This window comes from Centruroides sculpturatus, unplaced genomic scaffold (assembly GCF_000671375.1).
Source record: "Centruroides sculpturatus isolate CEXI.00-Female unplaced genomic scaffold, Cexi_2.0 scaffold2124, whole genome shotgun sequence".
NCBI classification, from domain to species: Eukaryota; Metazoa; Arthropoda; class Arachnida; order Scorpiones; family Buthidae; genus Centruroides; species Centruroides sculpturatus.
In genome coordinates, this window is record NW_019386256.1 from 1 (window position 1) to 16,301 (window position 16,301).

Below are 16,301 nucleotides of genomic sequence, written 5' to 3' on the forward strand. Positions count from 1 at the left end.
AAATAATTATTTTTTGCTCAAAAATAATTATTTACAACACAAACATTCATTAAATAAACTCACTCCATTTTGTCATCTTGAATAGAAGGCATTCTGGAGGAATCATTGTCCGAAAAGTAAACTTCGGGCCCTCCTCCCACCGCTTGAGAATCTATTTCCGACCTCGATAACAAAGCTTCTAGAGCCATCTGTACATTACCGTAATGATTAATTGTTGTTTCTGCTTGCTGCTTTGAAAATCCCATTTCCTGTTTAGAATAGAATCAGTCAACAACATACTATTATTCATCAAAGTAACTCTTGTTTAAATAACAAATTTACATTTTTGTAATAAAGAAAATCTGGTACAGTCATATTTCTGTTTAAAATATAGTTTAATATTTTCATTATTTTATCATTTATAAATACAATTCAATGAAGTTTACCACTGCTAAATATAACAATGATTTATGTAAATTATAAAATTTTAAAATACTAACAAAATCACAAGAAAACCTTGTAATGGCTACTATTAATAATCAGTAAAAGCAATTTGGTCTAAAGGTAAGCAATTAGGCTTCCAACTTAAACTGAATTTAATAGTTTAGGATATTAGTAGGATTATCCCAGAGTGAGACTTAAAATCCCAGGAGTTGTGTGCTCAAATCTTACTCTGGATTGATCTTCTCTTCCAGAATATTGTAATTTTTCAATTTAGTACAATGGCCTAAATTAATATTTAGTACATGTCCTGTTATATATTTCGCTTCTGTACTTGCTAAAAACAAGACTCTGGCTGCTATTTCTTCTCCTTTTCCCATTCTTTTCATTGGAATATTATCTAATATTTTTCCCTACCTTTAGACCAAATTGCTTTTAACCAAATTAACAGCAGCCACAAAACAAAATTACTGTACTAGTTAATGATATGGTAATTATAAAAGGGGATTGTATTTTAGATGAGCTACTAGCTTCTAGATAACTAAACCGAATTAATTAATGCATTTTAAACAGTAGGTGAAGCTGAAATAAAGCTAATGTTTTTGACCCATCCTCAGATGAGTACAGTCAAAACTGGAATGCTGGTGTCAGAAGAAAGGATGAAGGATTATATTCCGATAAAGTAATCAAGCACAGGAGGTGGGCTTTGACGTGAAAGAGATATTGCCAGAGGGAAGGGAATTCTTGTCATAGTTGTTTATACATATGTTGGTAATAGAGTAGTTATAAAGAGTATGCTCAATAAGAGTTTGATTGAAAGATCTTGAGATATATCCAACATATTTTGCATTAATGCCTGTCTTAGATTTTTGATTTTTAAAATTTATGATTTAAATGGATAAAATGTATCCATTTTTCATCTACAGGGTTTCCATCATTCTTTAGGAGGTAATATAAAGTTGGATTGCATTGGTAGGCTATGCATTTATGGTAGGCTGTTATTCTGAGTGACAGATTTGAACATAGATTGAAGGATTTTGGAGTATGTGAATATGGAGAAGGGAATAAGGTCACATTTGGATATATTTTGTTCAATGTTCAAAGTTCTCAATGAGGTAGATGTTTAATCTCTAAAGGTTATTTTACAGTGCAAGATAAACGATCCTGTTTAGTTCTGTTTTCTGATTTGTGATCTTGGAGCAGTGAGTGTAGATATGCTTGGTGGAAGGCTGAAATTTTAAGTGAAGGAATGAAAAGAAGAAAATGAAGATATAGAACAGTAGGAAGGTTGGTTTTGGGTAAGCTTTAGTGTGGATTCATCTATATGTAAGTGAAAGATTGATGTCTAGAAAATTAACATTGTCTGCACTTATCTAATCCATTTCTAGGGTTAGAAACAGGAATTATTCATTAAATGAAGGAAAATATCTAAGTCAAACTTGCATTTCCAAATAAAGAAGACATCATCACATGGCATCATTATTATAAATGCTATAAATGCCCTCTATCCTATCACTATCTCCTTGTCTTTCTTTCTGACATTAGCATTCCACTTTCAACTGTCCATGCCTGGGGATGGCACATTAATCAGATCAAAAATATAAGATTTCTTTTAGCTTCATCCACTGTTAAAGATAGCATTATAATTCAGTCAATTTAGATTTTATTTATTGAAATTTACTAAAAGTTGCTAGACACACAGTGATCAGTTGTGTAGTTTTTTGTATGTTCAATTTGTTTCTTCCTGGACTTTGTCATTCTGCATCAGTGTTTCCAAACTTAAAATACTTGTTTGATCAAATCTTGAGGAATCGTTTTTTTCTTTAGGTCAGCCATGTGCATCTTTACACAGAAATTTTTCTGAGGTAGCCAAACCCAAAAAAGTCAACTATCATTATGAGACTTGGTATCTTTGGTTTCATATAACTGATTCCAATTTTATTCCCCATCTGTTGGAGATATGTTTGAGCTAAGATGCATGTTATGAGATATTCAAGAGATGATAATCTCATAAGTATCTCACTTATGATAATTTTGAGATGGACAAAGTCACATTTAACTTTGTCCATCTCATGAGATTATGATTTTAGTACATATTTGGAGTGGTTTCAGTTTGGTTTGGTTTATTTGTGCATAGAAACACAACATGGGATGTCTGCTGAGGAGAATGCCTCCTGGGCAGACTTTCTATGGGAAACTGGCCCCTATTTAGATGTTACAAACATGAATAAAACCTGGAAAATGCCACGTGGCCAGCCCATCGGCAAGGCACAAATCCATGACCAACTACCAGCGTTCAGTGATTTTATCCACTCGACCACTGGTGAGAAAGTGGCTTTAAGAGATGGTCATGTTATAGTTCTCCGTTAAGTTTGATCTTAGGAGTAACTTTGATAAGTGGTAAGACTGCATCCAATTATTATTCTAACTACAATAAAGGCCATAAGCCAACATTCACTGTAGTATGAATTCATGTTTGAGTGGTTGTTCTCCAGATTTAATGTAACAAATTTTCCTTTTGCAATTTCTGATACAAACTGTGCCTTGTCTAACTAAATGAGATATTGTCATCAATCAGCTGCAGAATTTTTTCATGTAACTTTCTGCAATCTGTGTGAAAAAAAGCAAATGAAATTTGGAACAAGATTACTGAATAATTGATCAAACAAGCATTTCAACATTGAAAACAGCAATGCAGAATAATAAGCAAAGCCCAGAAAAAACAAAGAGGAAAAAAAATTAAACAATCAGTTACTGCATGTCTAGATATTTTCATTTCCAATTCTGAATGTTGATAAAAAATAATTTGTAGTTTTCTTAAAAATATAAATGCTAAATAAAATATAAAAAAAACGCATTAAAAAAGAACAACAAACCTGACTCACCATTAACTGAAGAGTACGAACTTTATATAGTTCTTGTTCCGCATCTGTACAATTTTTATCTAATTTTAATACAACATCAAATGCTTCTTCAGATTCTGAATATTTCTAAGCACATAAAATTGATGAAATTATTAAAACATGTAACAAGACTTATGAGATAACATTTACTTCTTAAAAACAGCAATTACTTTTAAGCCACACAATGCTCTTCCTTTTCTAAAATAACCTTTGGCCCAATTAGGAGCTAAACTAATAGCTTTTTCTGAGTCTTTTAATGCTCTAGAAAAAAAAAATGAAATAACATCAATATATACAAAAAGCACTATAAAAAAATTTAAAATATGAAGATTTAACTAATATCAATCCAATACAAATATATTGGTGTATTGGAATGTTCCCAATGTATCAGAAGTGGTTCAATTTACAAGCCAATACACCAATTTCTTTTATTGATATGCAGCATTTACATTGCTTGGCCATGACATATCATGCTATAAAACTAACCCAAAGCATACAGAGTGTCCTCTCTGCATATCATTCACCATATGATGGTATAGGTTGTCATTAAATTTTGAAGAGTCCAACTTGATAGGGAGAGACAGTACAGTGATAGGCAGGTAACTTGTGAGCATAGTTGCAGGCAGGTAACTTGTTGCCAGGTCCAGTGATGTATCACCAGATTTGGCAATATTTTACACCCAAATAAATTTTGCAACTATTGTTTTCAATTTGGTAATTTTTACTATACTATTATAAATTTATTCAAAGTGTGTTCAAATTTTTCCTTAAAAACAGGGCTGGAGTCAGGCCTAGGTAAATTATAATTGTCTATACAATTTTCTAGAGCCCAGCTAGGGTATGCCAGATAATTGAGAGACTAAATTATCCTTTCTGCAGTGGGTTAGTCAGGTATGGTGTATGTCCCTATGTAGTGGAGAATAAATGCGGGAAATTTTTTAAAGTATTTTTTTTAAGTATTTTCTCATTACTGTTTTGGAAAAAGATTTTGTAAACAGTTATGTCTAGTAAAGAAAAGTCTTTTTTTTATTGTTACGTAATTCCTTTTTTTATGTGAATTTTTTTTCATGGTAGTTTTTGGCTATATCTGCAAAATTCTTTTGTGGATGTAGTCAAAAACTAGTCATAAACCACCAGTAGGTCACCAGTGCCACACGATCGCCCTTGACGGATATATCTATTGGTCACTGCTGAGTGGTTATCAAGAGGGTACAACTATATTCAAATCAATCATCATTATTATTAGATACTATCTATTCAAGAAGAAGAAGAGACTAGTAAGAAGATATGATTAAGATGTAACAATAGACACCATAAACTATACAAACTGTACCTTACATCAGCTCAACTTTTAATTTAATATGAGAAAATACAAGGGCGGTATTTTTCAAGCTCCAATGGTCCATAAAAAAAGACAAGTGTAAATAACAAAATGAATTTATTACCAAAAGTTAGGTGCAAACATGGTTACATTTCAACATAATCACCATGAAGATTGAGGAATTTGTCTTATCTGTGGATGAGCTTTTTCATCCCCTTGTCATAGAATGTTGCCACCAGTGAATTGAGATGGCCTTAACAACATTGTTTTGAAGATCGTCATTAGTCTCAAACCTCTGCCCTGCTAGCCATATTTTCAGTTCAGGAAAGAGGTGGAAGTCTTCACATATTAAAAAGTTCCAAGATGGGTGGAACTCTGAAAGGTGGAAATTGTCACCACCTTTAAACACCAAGCATATAACTCTGATTTAGCACCAAGCAACTTCCATCTTTTTTCTGAACAGAAAAAATGACTAAGAGGGCAGCGGTTCAAGACTAACTATGATCTTCAAAACAACATTAGGGCCCATCTCAAGTCATTGGCGGCAACATTCTATGACAAGGGGATGGAAAAGCATGTCCACAGATATGACAAATGCCTCAATCTTCATGGTGATTATGTCAAAAAGTAACCGTGTTTGTACCTAACTTTTGGTAATAAATTCATTTTGTTATTTACATTTGTCTTTTTTTTATGGACCATCAGAGCTTGAAAAAAAAAAAACAGCCTACATAGTTTATAAATTATAACTAGAAGAGAATAAATGCAAACTGACTTAAATAAATCAGTAAGTGAAATTTTTACACTCATTCTTTAGTTTTATACATATATATATATATATATATGCAGTAGAACCTCGATTATCTGGACTAATTGGGGATGAAGGTAGTCCAGATAAAGAAAAATTCGGATAATCGAAACAAATACTTTAATTTGTCTTTTAATGATAATACAACACGTTTTCTTTTTGATGATATATCAATAATATTAAAAGTAAATACTGTATTTAAACCGTAATCAAATTTTCAAGAAACAAACGTTCGTATTGAATTTGTACTACTACTGACCAACGCTGACAGACTACTTATTGTTTAAAAGGCCCTCTGGTAGTGCAAGAAGACGAATTTTATAAAATAAAAAGCAGTCGAAACTGCATTTTTATGAATAAAAATTTGACAAACTATTTATCGTTTTATGACGAATAAAATTTTTTCGTCATGTTCGCAGCTTTTAAGTAATGCGTAAACCTTCGAAACGCGAGGCCCTTCGGACCGCCAGGCATAGGCGGTGGCCCACGTCGCCCATGCCTTACATCGCTCCTGGTCATAGAAATGATGTAATTTGAAAATAAAATAATTTATAAATACGTATGTCATGTTATATTTTTATTACGACGCAAAATATATTTAAGAGTTACGGCCACTGTGCCGGGTGAGATGTTGTTGAAAGAAAAAAAATTATGCATTCCATCACGCACATAAACAGTATCGTAATTCGCCAAGTGCAAATCAGCAAATTCGTAAAATTTTTGTTTATTTCGAACAATCCGGATAATCGAGGTTCTACTGTATATATAAATAATTTGCTATAAAAACAAAGTATTAAATATTAGCAAGTCAATATCTCTCATGGATTCAAAGATACTTATACTTATTTATCAGTTTAATCACTAAAAATTTCATAGGATTGTATTTCATTTCTAAATATTCACTCAAAACAACTAAATGTAGGCTATTTGATACTGTAGAGGTCAGCTGAGGTATTCTACATAATCTAGCTTTTTAAAAAATATCATTAAAATATGATGAATCAATAAAGAAACAAACAGAATAAAATACTCACCTCTCATATAAACCTAATCTATCATAACAGTAGGAACGATTGCCAAAAAACCTAAATAAAAACAAAATTAGATCATCATATTATTTTAAATATTTTTATTAAATTTTTTATATATTTCATCTACCTGTAATCATTTGGATTTAACTTAATGGCCTCTGTGAAAAGTTTAACAGCTTCTTGATAATGACCGACTCCAGCCATTTCATTACCACGAACTAAAATCAAATCACAACTCTTGTAAATTATCATTAGAAACTGTAATAATCTTTATTTGCTCAAAAAATTAATAAATGCATAATATACGATCAATTAATTAACAAAGTCCATTCATAACAATTACAAACTTATAAATGTAAATTTCAATAAACTTAAATGTGAATGGAATGGTTTGAATTGTATATATTTGAAAACAGTTTGATACAATTTTTTATATATTAAATTCATATTGAAATGAGTCATTTGAATATTTTATAGTAACAGAAATTTATAAAATTTACTTTATAAGATCAACACACAATTTCTTTGTTTTAGATTAATATTTATGCATTCTAAATATTTTAGTTTAGAGTGACTAAAGAATGAGAATATATAACTTTGAGTATGTTCAAACATATTGTGAGATATATGATAGGGTCGTTATTAGCCCACCAAGGCAAACACCCCAACAAACTAAACACAAAGTAGATGTGAGATGTTTACTTTATTTATACATGTTTTGACTATTTACAGGTTTAATCAAAGATGTCAACTCTAGGATGGTTTCTCCAGCATAAATCCTAAACATGATTGTCAGTGAAAATTACAAAACTAATAAATGAACACAACACCCCAAATTGCAATAATCCGAATCCAATACAATTAACAAGAATAATTATTACAATATTAATTTTTCTAAAACTAACCCTTAATACTAGACTTACACTGCTATGAAAAATTGAAGATAGGGGATAGTAGTAATAATAATGGCAGATAGGAAAGAACAGTACCAGGTCCTGAAAATGTCTTTCAGTTCTGTTGTGAAGAGCCACATGAAACTTCTTGCACTTCTGTCTTCTTCTCCTTAGTTCCTAAGGATTTTTATTTATATCCAAATCATTGCTCACACATTCTAAACTCAAAACTGGTCATGTTGAATACGACTCCAACACACTAACTTCGGCCCAGGAATTTTAAGGATTCTTGCTCGAAGTTATGATTTCATCCATCTACTTGGGTATCAGACAATATCACACCTCTATCATTGTCCACTCTTTTTGAGCACCAACTCAAAAGTGTCCCTTCTTCCCCACCACAGAGTAAGTATGTTTAGAGGGTTTACTCTCCATACACTTAATGGTAATTTCAGGCGTAACATTTTCCCAAAACCAGCATTAATATGCATCACCATCATAACATTCTTCTTTCTACCTTCTGTGAACATTTTAAACTTGACTCTGTTTATCAATCCTGGTGCAATAACTATTTTTTATCATGTACTTATACATATTTAAACCGAATTGTTGGTGTTTGTAACCCTAGGTTTGACAGTATTACTCAAGAATACATTTAACAACCTTAGATTTATGATCTGTCAAAACACTATTAAATTATAAAATGTATTTTATATACAAATAAACATTTAGCAATATTTATGCTTACTTGCAACTTGTCGGCTTCTTAATACTCTTGTTTCAATTTCTCTACACTGAAACAAAAAAATACATATAGTTTTTACTAACATTAAAATATTTCCAAATTCATTTCATACAACATAAACTGTTTTCTTAATAAGTGGTAAAATTTTTATTATGTAACAAGAAAACTCATTTTACAAATATAGAAGCAGTCTCTAATTCAGTGACTTTACAATTTACATTGTTTGATATTTTAATAACGGTAAGAATGTGACTAAGATGCATGAATAATTCTCTGTAGACAATTTTAATAATAAAATAATTTGAATTAATTTTGAAATATCTGAAAAATGACACAAAATGCAATTTGAACATAAGTTAGGCTAGTACTGTACATCCTAGTTGACATATCTAAATATTCAAAAGTAGATTTTTTATGATTATAAATTTATAATAATTAAAATCTTTTATAAAATATTTCAAAATTAACTGATCCAAATTATTTAATTAATACTATATGAATTGATGATAAAATCAACTATATAACAATGAAATTATTCCAATTGTTACTTGATAATTTAAATGTAAAATATAATCTGATAAAAACTTTGTTTATTAAGTTATGTTTGTTTATATTAATTGTTAACAAGTAAAAATAAAAAAATAAAAAATTAAACTTTTGTTTTTAAAAATTTCTTGTGTTATTTTTTAATTAAAGAAAACTAAATGCTATTTGTAATAAGTAATTATATTATCATTATTCATCATAAATACTACTTTAATATAAAGATAATTTGTAGTTTTTCAACTGACAAGAGCTCTGTTTTCCAACTATTAAACATATATTGAATTAAGTAATCAGCTGTTTTCTTTAGATTAATACAAGATAAATCAAATAAATAACAATATAATTTCTTTAAAAGATATCAAATCATATTATTTGCAAATTATTCATTAATTTTAATAAATTTCAATAAAAATTAGTCTAAATAATATACTTGAAATGTCATATTTAAAAATAATCATTTAAATTTATCAAATATTCAAAAATGGAGTTCAATATTAAAGGGTTTTTTTTTATTCAAAACTAAACTTTTATCAATTATATAATTAAAACAAAAATAAATTATGAATCATTATTTGATATTTCTAAATGAAGTAAATAAATTCTATTTTTATAAATTACATTAAATTAAAAAGTTGTAACTAATATTTATAAATTTGTAAATATGAAATTATATTTTAACACAGTCCTATAATATAGTATAGTACATTCATTCATCTATGGTATGTATGTATATGCACTGTACTGTACACAGCACAATTTTAGTAATCTTGCCATTTACTAGTTTGGTAACCCAACACTAGTTGACTCTCAGATTTTGTTGGCACAATTGCCAAGTTGTAGACAAGTTTCCTGTTAGTTCAAAACTTCAGTTTCCACTAACTTTGAACATCTTGCTACTATATGATATCAAGTCCAAGCTTTAGGTATGATAATCAATCAATCAATCGTTTATTAATATACTGTACATTTTACATGCTTGGTATTGCAAAAAGCACAACCAAGATACAATACAGTTAAGATATGACAAACTAGAGTGGATATAACATCGAGATAATACATAAATCAGGTAATAGTGGGCAGTAATACATAAGATAGATAAAATACTTAAGATACATGAAGGATACATAAAACATGAAATGAACTACTAATAATAAAACACCATACAAAGTAGTAGTAAAAAATATATACATAAAACTATGCAGGATTTGATTGCAGTGATTACTAGGGTAAATATTACAGCAAAGGTACACAAATTGAGTTATAATAAATAGTTAAGCATGAAATAGGTAAAATACAAAAGATACATAGAAAACAAATTGAGTTGATAATAATACACTATGCAAAATAGTAGAAATGATATAAAAGTTAAAATATATAATGATTGTACAGGACATGTATTGTGTCACAAGTCCAAGGAGAGAAGGTTATTGAGAGTAGGGACTTATCACAGGAGACAGTTTGCAAAATTTTTTAGCCATCCTGGAGAAGGCAAGATATATCTCTTCATTGCTGAGAAGATCTGAAGGACAACATGAAATCCCATGGGCATTTAAAAGAAGTTTTATTTCCAAACGTTCCTCTTTAAGAATAATACAGTCGAAAATGTAGTGTATGCTGCTGTCCTCCACCTGGCAGGCAGGACAGAGATGAGAAGGATGATTAGTGAGACATGACAGGTAAGTGCCAAATTTGCCATGACCTGTGAGGAAGTAGTGAAGTATGATCGTGATTGCGTCATGAAGTAGTTAGGTGTGAACCAGTCAAGTTTGAAAAAGTCATTAAGGTTTGGAATAAAACTGTGCGTGATGCAGCTATTTTTTCATTCCAGATATCCTGCCAGGTGGAAAGAGTATCCTTCCAAAGGAACTGACATAACATGTGTTTGATGGCTTTGTTGTAGATTATAGGAATTGAGACATCCCCAACCATAGATTGGTTGGGATGCCAAGAGGTTGGCATGCTCATTGCCAGGAGTGTCCAGGTGAGCATGAGTCCAAGTGACTGATATGGTATTGCTGGTGTTGTTGATGATATTCCTGATTTTGATAGCAATCAGGTGGAAGTTTGTACTATTAATAACACGGTTGGCAGATAAGCTGTCAGTAATGATATGGATATGGCTGAGAGAATAATTGTTAGTAGACCAAAGGAAGCCCATCTTTATAGAAAGTAATTTGGGTTGAAAGATGGTGCATATGTTGCTAAGGTGGTATTTTTTGAAGTGAGTTTCCTCCCCATTAATAAAGACAACAAAACCACAGGCAACTGAGTTTTGAATTTTAGATCTATTGGTGAAGATCTCCATGTCAGGAATTTGAGGGAAGTTGCCATCCAGGCAGTAAAATTCATTATCAAGTAACGAAGTATCCAAAAACAGATAAGGGCTCTCATAATTGTTGACGTTAATCCCTCCAGCGCTGGTGTTAATTTCTTCACCTCATTTAATATTTTGAATTTTTCTGTTAAATTGGATTATGAGGTCAATGGCAAGCTTTTTGGTGATAACTTGAATGCTAAGGTTGCACACAGTCCAGAAGCATTTGGTGAAGAGAGTGAGTTCTCAATGTTGTGATGAGATGAGCTTCCTTTTAATATGGACTTTATTGGACGCCCAGCCCCAGCTGCCACAGGTATAGGTCACCACTGGGATGTAAATATGGTCATAAATAGTGCTCATAGCACCCAAAGAAAGGCCCCATGTTTTCTTGGCTACCTGGGCAAAGGTCTGCATATTTAGGCCAGTGCATTTTGTGATGGCCTCAACATGTGCATCCCAGGAGAGGATGATCCAGGACAACCCCCAGGTATTTAAGGCTTTTCTCAATTTTGATGGTTTTGCTGTCCATCTTAATGTGTGGTACCCTTCGGTATAAATTTGGTTGTCCTTATTTGTTGAAGACTATCCCTTTGGTCTTTAGAGGACTGAAATTGAGTTTATGTTTTATGCCTCAGCAGTGAATTTCTTGAGCAGGTGGTTGCCATTGTGCTTGAGGACAGCCCTAGAGCAGTCCCCCACCAGGACCAGGACATCATCGGCATAGGCTATCAGCCTATTCTGTCCGAAGTTCTCCTGTAGAAATGCATTGAACGTGATGTTCCAGAGTAGTGGCCCACACACTGAACCTTGTGGACACCCTTTGGTGATCGTTTTATGGGCATTGTGTTAGTCCTTGTGTAATATGGCAAATCTGTTATTCAAATAGTCCTTCATAATAATTATAGTATAGGTTAGAGGGACAACATAAGGTCCTGAGTTGTTTTAGAATGAAGGGCCACCAGGCGCTGTCGAAAGCCTTGGAGATGTCCAAGCTGACCACGAGCACATATTTGTGGTCATTCAATAAATTACAAATGGTATCAATAGCAATGTGAATTGCATCTTCAGCTGATTTTCCTGGAGGAGGAGATTGTTCTAAAGGTACCAGGATATTTGATTGTTGATCAGATGTTAAAGAATCTTTCCAAGTACAGGCAAGAGAGAGACTAGCAGAAATCTTTATGGTTGCCTGGTTTAGGTACCAGGACAATCTTGGCCACTTTCCAGGGATCAGGGAAAATACTATGCTTTAAGCATTGTACATGCCAAGGAGAAAGTCAGGGATAATCCCCAGAGGCAGAGAGCAATGTTGTTAGTTATATCATCAGGGCCGGGAGACTTCCCCCTCTTTAGTCCTGCATCGTCAACTTCCCTCTTTACATCGTCAACTTCCCTGGTGGTAAAGGGAGGAGTGTTTTCCATTAGGAGAGGTTGGTTGATTTCCAGGTATGACACTAAAGATTCTTAGGATCATCATTGTATGCTGCTGAAAAAAGGCACAGTATCTTATAATACAATAATGTATAAATATAAAATTCAGCCCCTGAAATAATTTCACACAAAAAATACTGTACCTCCCACTAATCTTCCATGCTTCAATTTCCCATTAAATTTGGTAGAAAACCACCAACTTGGCAACACTGATTTCTGACAATGGCAGCATGCTTAGATCACAAAATAGCAAAAGACAATTGAAAATTATTTTAAAAGGGTTGGAAATTAATTTGAGAACTCTAAATACAGTAAGATATGATTTCTCTTCTTTCATAATTTCTTGTTATTCTGTGTTTTTGATTAATACAATGTATTAATACCATACAAATAAACAAATGCCTTTTTTCTAAAAAATTTTCCATTGAATTCACCTTATTTCCAATAATCTGGCAATCTCCTTAATCTTACTCCATTCCAGTCGCATGTATGTCAGATTACCAAGATTGTACTGTACAGTACACACATACAGATATTTATAAATTATCCAATATAGATACATCCTAATTTTTAATGAATTCTTTAAATTTTAACGATTTTTAAAAGTTTTTCCACAAAAAAATAATGCAACTTAACTATCATTGAATTAGCATTATATCCAATTAAATATAATTTGATGAGTAAGCTCGATAATTATATTACTGATATTTTGTGTATTCAAAAAGCTCCTTGATTTTAACTTATAAAAGTGGTTATAATCAGAAAATAAATATACTAATATTTGTTCTTTTAATTTTGCTAATATTTTTTTCTTACATACTTAAATGTTTTAACACATAACTGACAAATGCATACAACAAATGGACCATAGGAATGGATCTGATTTGTGAATCAATAAGGATTTATATAAAACAAAAAATTATAATGTCAAAATATACAATGTGTCTTATAAGTCTGGAACCATAAGAATTATGCTAGTATTCGTTTAATCTTTTACAAGTATGGCACTGAATAAGAATGAATGAATTCAAGTAATTTTGGTCATGGGAGTCCACAGTGAAAAGTTGCCAAATATGCCTGATAGGTTTAATAGGATATATCCAGACTTTTCACTAATCATATACATCAGTTTGGATGTTTTACTTTAAAAGAATAAACAAAGACAAACATGATTCCTATGATTCCAGACTTATTGGATACCCTGTATATAAATTATCTGTTTACATTCAAACTTGATTTAAAAATTTATATCTGTTTTGTAATTAACTTTTTAAGGAAATACTGAAAAACAAAATATTTCATAACATCAGACAGCCTCTTATATACTTACATTCTGTACATCATTATTTTGCCTTATATTATTACAAAAATTATCTTCATTTACAAGTTTTTGCATTGAGATATTTCTCTTACTTTTACTAGCAGCAACAGCCACAAAAGCACTATTAGGATCAATACCCTAAAGAAAAATTGAAGAAATTTATTTATTTTTCATTAAATTATTTAATAATAATAAATTATTTCATAAATAAAAAATATTATACAAGTATCTATTTTGGAATCACTTAGATAAATATGAAATTCACAACAAAGTAGAATTCAGATATAATTATAAGTCACCACAATGTTAATATTATCATGATATAATGCTTTTTTGTTACTGTGTTTAATGAATAATTATATATACTAATATGAAATAAACTTACATTTTTGAATCCTTTACAAGCAGACTGATTATTATTATTTTTATTTTTATTTTCTTTGCCCTTTTTACAAGTTTCAGAATTTAAAAAACTATATCTATCTTGCTTTAATGGTGAAGGAAAAATGTTCTGTTTACAGTTCTTTTTCTGTAAATGTGTTGCAGTCGCTAATTTTTTACTCTTATTGGCTGCAACTGCAACAAAAGCACTGTTTGGATCTATACTCTAAAATAATGTAAGTAAATAAATCTTAATAAATTAAATCATCATAAATTATTTTTTACAATATATGCAAATAAAAATTTTTCACCTCTCCTTCAGTATCAGAACAACTACTATTTGGTACACTGGAAAAAATTAAATTTTTAAATTTTTTTCTCCAACCAGTTGAATATATTTATATATATATATTAAAATTTAAACTATAAGAAATTTTAAAATATTCCATATTAGCACTTAAAAAAAATTGACTCCATAACCAGCAAATTATGTAATGTACAAGTCAGATATAAACATCCATAGTTTTTAGTTCATCAGAAATGTAACTGAATCATTCCAGTTTATCAACAACTAATTTTAAAACAATGTAATTTGAATAAGTTAAATTAATTAAAGGCTAATTTTTAAAGCAGAATTTCTTCATTAAATAAAAGTTGATTGATAAATAAAACTAAGGTACAGTACATCCCATAATTAGAAAGGTATCTACTTAAAAATTTTAAGTATTATTCATAATTGTTTTTTTAGAAATGAAAATGATTTATATATTTTTATTTCAGACATTTTCTGAACATTTAATTAAAATGCCTCAATGTCCTTTTTTTTTTTACTAAAATATAAATTTTCATCTATAATAACGTATTTTCTATTTTGTCAGTCAAATTTGAATGTCCAGCTGTGGTAAAAATAAATGAAAACCTTAAAATTGTAAGATTTTTTATTAAGAATTTTATTAAACCTTTTGTCGGGAATTCTAATTGTAATTTTAAATACTTATTTTATTGTTATAGAATATACAAAAGTACCTGCTGAGGAGGGACAAGAATGTCCGAAACACAAAACTATGTATATGTCCAGGTATATTAAGTAAAATAAAAAAATGTTTTTCTGTAAAACTTTGTAATATTTCTGTAGTGCCAGTATAATAAGTCCTGGTAATAGAAGATACATTATTATAGACGAAAATTTATATTTTCTGAACATGGTTGTAATAAATAAAATGTCATTAAATTGCAAATTATCTAAAAACATTCAAATGTTGTTTTTGCAGTACAGATTGAAGCATACTCTTATTAAAAGGTCAAGAAAAGGGCTTCCAATTGTTTCATTCAAATGAAAGGAAATGATTTTCAAGCACTTTGATAAACAGTATCATTCATTTTGCCACTGACAAAGGCAACATTAGTTTTACCTAAAAATCCAAATCCTGCTCAAACCATAACACTTTCACCTCCTTGTTGCCTCTTACAATACATTTGTTCTTCTCTTCCTAGATCATGCCAGTCATCTGCACCATCCAAATTAATTAAACTTTTTTTCATCACTAAACACAACCTACTTCTATTTGGTGGTATAGAACATTGTTTCTTTGACCCATTTCAATCTGATAGTCTTGTGTGTAACAGACAGAGATGTTGGGATGCTGGCTCTCTCTCTTCTTATACAGTAGTCAGTCTGTAAAATTTCTAAAAAAGTTAACTTGTTTACAGGAATATCTGAACAAGACGACAAATATCTCAAACTTGTACAATTGTTAGAAATTTTCTCAATAATTCTAGCTTGCTAATAAATTTGATGGTTTCCTGTTGTTTCTGGTGCTAAATTTATCACTTTTTAACACAAAATTTTCAGCTACAATTATAGATCTTTCCAAATGTTTGGCAATCTCCAGCATACATAATGCTTATTTGCTCTTTTTCAAAAATGAACATCCTCTGGGTATAAGAACAGATTTTATCATAACAAAAATACATAAAGTAATTGTTCACTAGTCCTATGCAAATATTTATGCATCTCAATGAGTAATTTATTTATTTGGACTGAAATTATAACCACTGTCTTTATATTTTTGGGACAAAAAAACCACTGGATGTTAATAAATATTTTTTTTTATTACAGGAACTTATCTTATTGGATGTCTCTATTCTCATCATTTTTTATAGAGCCTATATAATAAAAAATGT

At 30.5% G+C, this 16,301-nt stretch overlaps 1 protein-coding gene across 1 annotated transcript in view; it reads right to left on the reverse strand.

The window, feature by feature from the left end:
• Positions 1–22: 22 nt before the first annotated feature.
• LOC111614287 (tetratricopeptide repeat protein 31-like) overlaps positions 23–16,301 on the reverse strand; it is a 37,572-nt gene continuing 21,293 nt past the window's right edge. The window contains exons 9-17 of the mRNA XM_023355662.1: positions 14,429–14,465; positions 14,122–14,343; positions 13,746–13,874; positions 8,125–8,170; positions 6,611–6,701; positions 6,487–6,537; positions 3,494–3,584; positions 3,306–3,410; positions 23–248 (exon numbers count right to left, since the gene is read on the reverse strand). Coding sequence (XP_023211430.1) covers positions 60–248; positions 3,306–3,410; positions 3,494–3,584; positions 6,487–6,537; positions 6,611–6,701; positions 8,125–8,170; positions 13,746–13,874; positions 14,122–14,343; positions 14,429–14,465 — 961 coding nt within the window. The 3' untranslated portion in view covers positions 23–59. The remainder of the gene's footprint in view (positions 249–3,305; positions 3,411–3,493; positions 3,585–6,486; positions 6,538–6,610; positions 6,702–8,124; positions 8,171–13,745; positions 13,875–14,121; positions 14,344–14,428; positions 14,466–16,301) is intronic.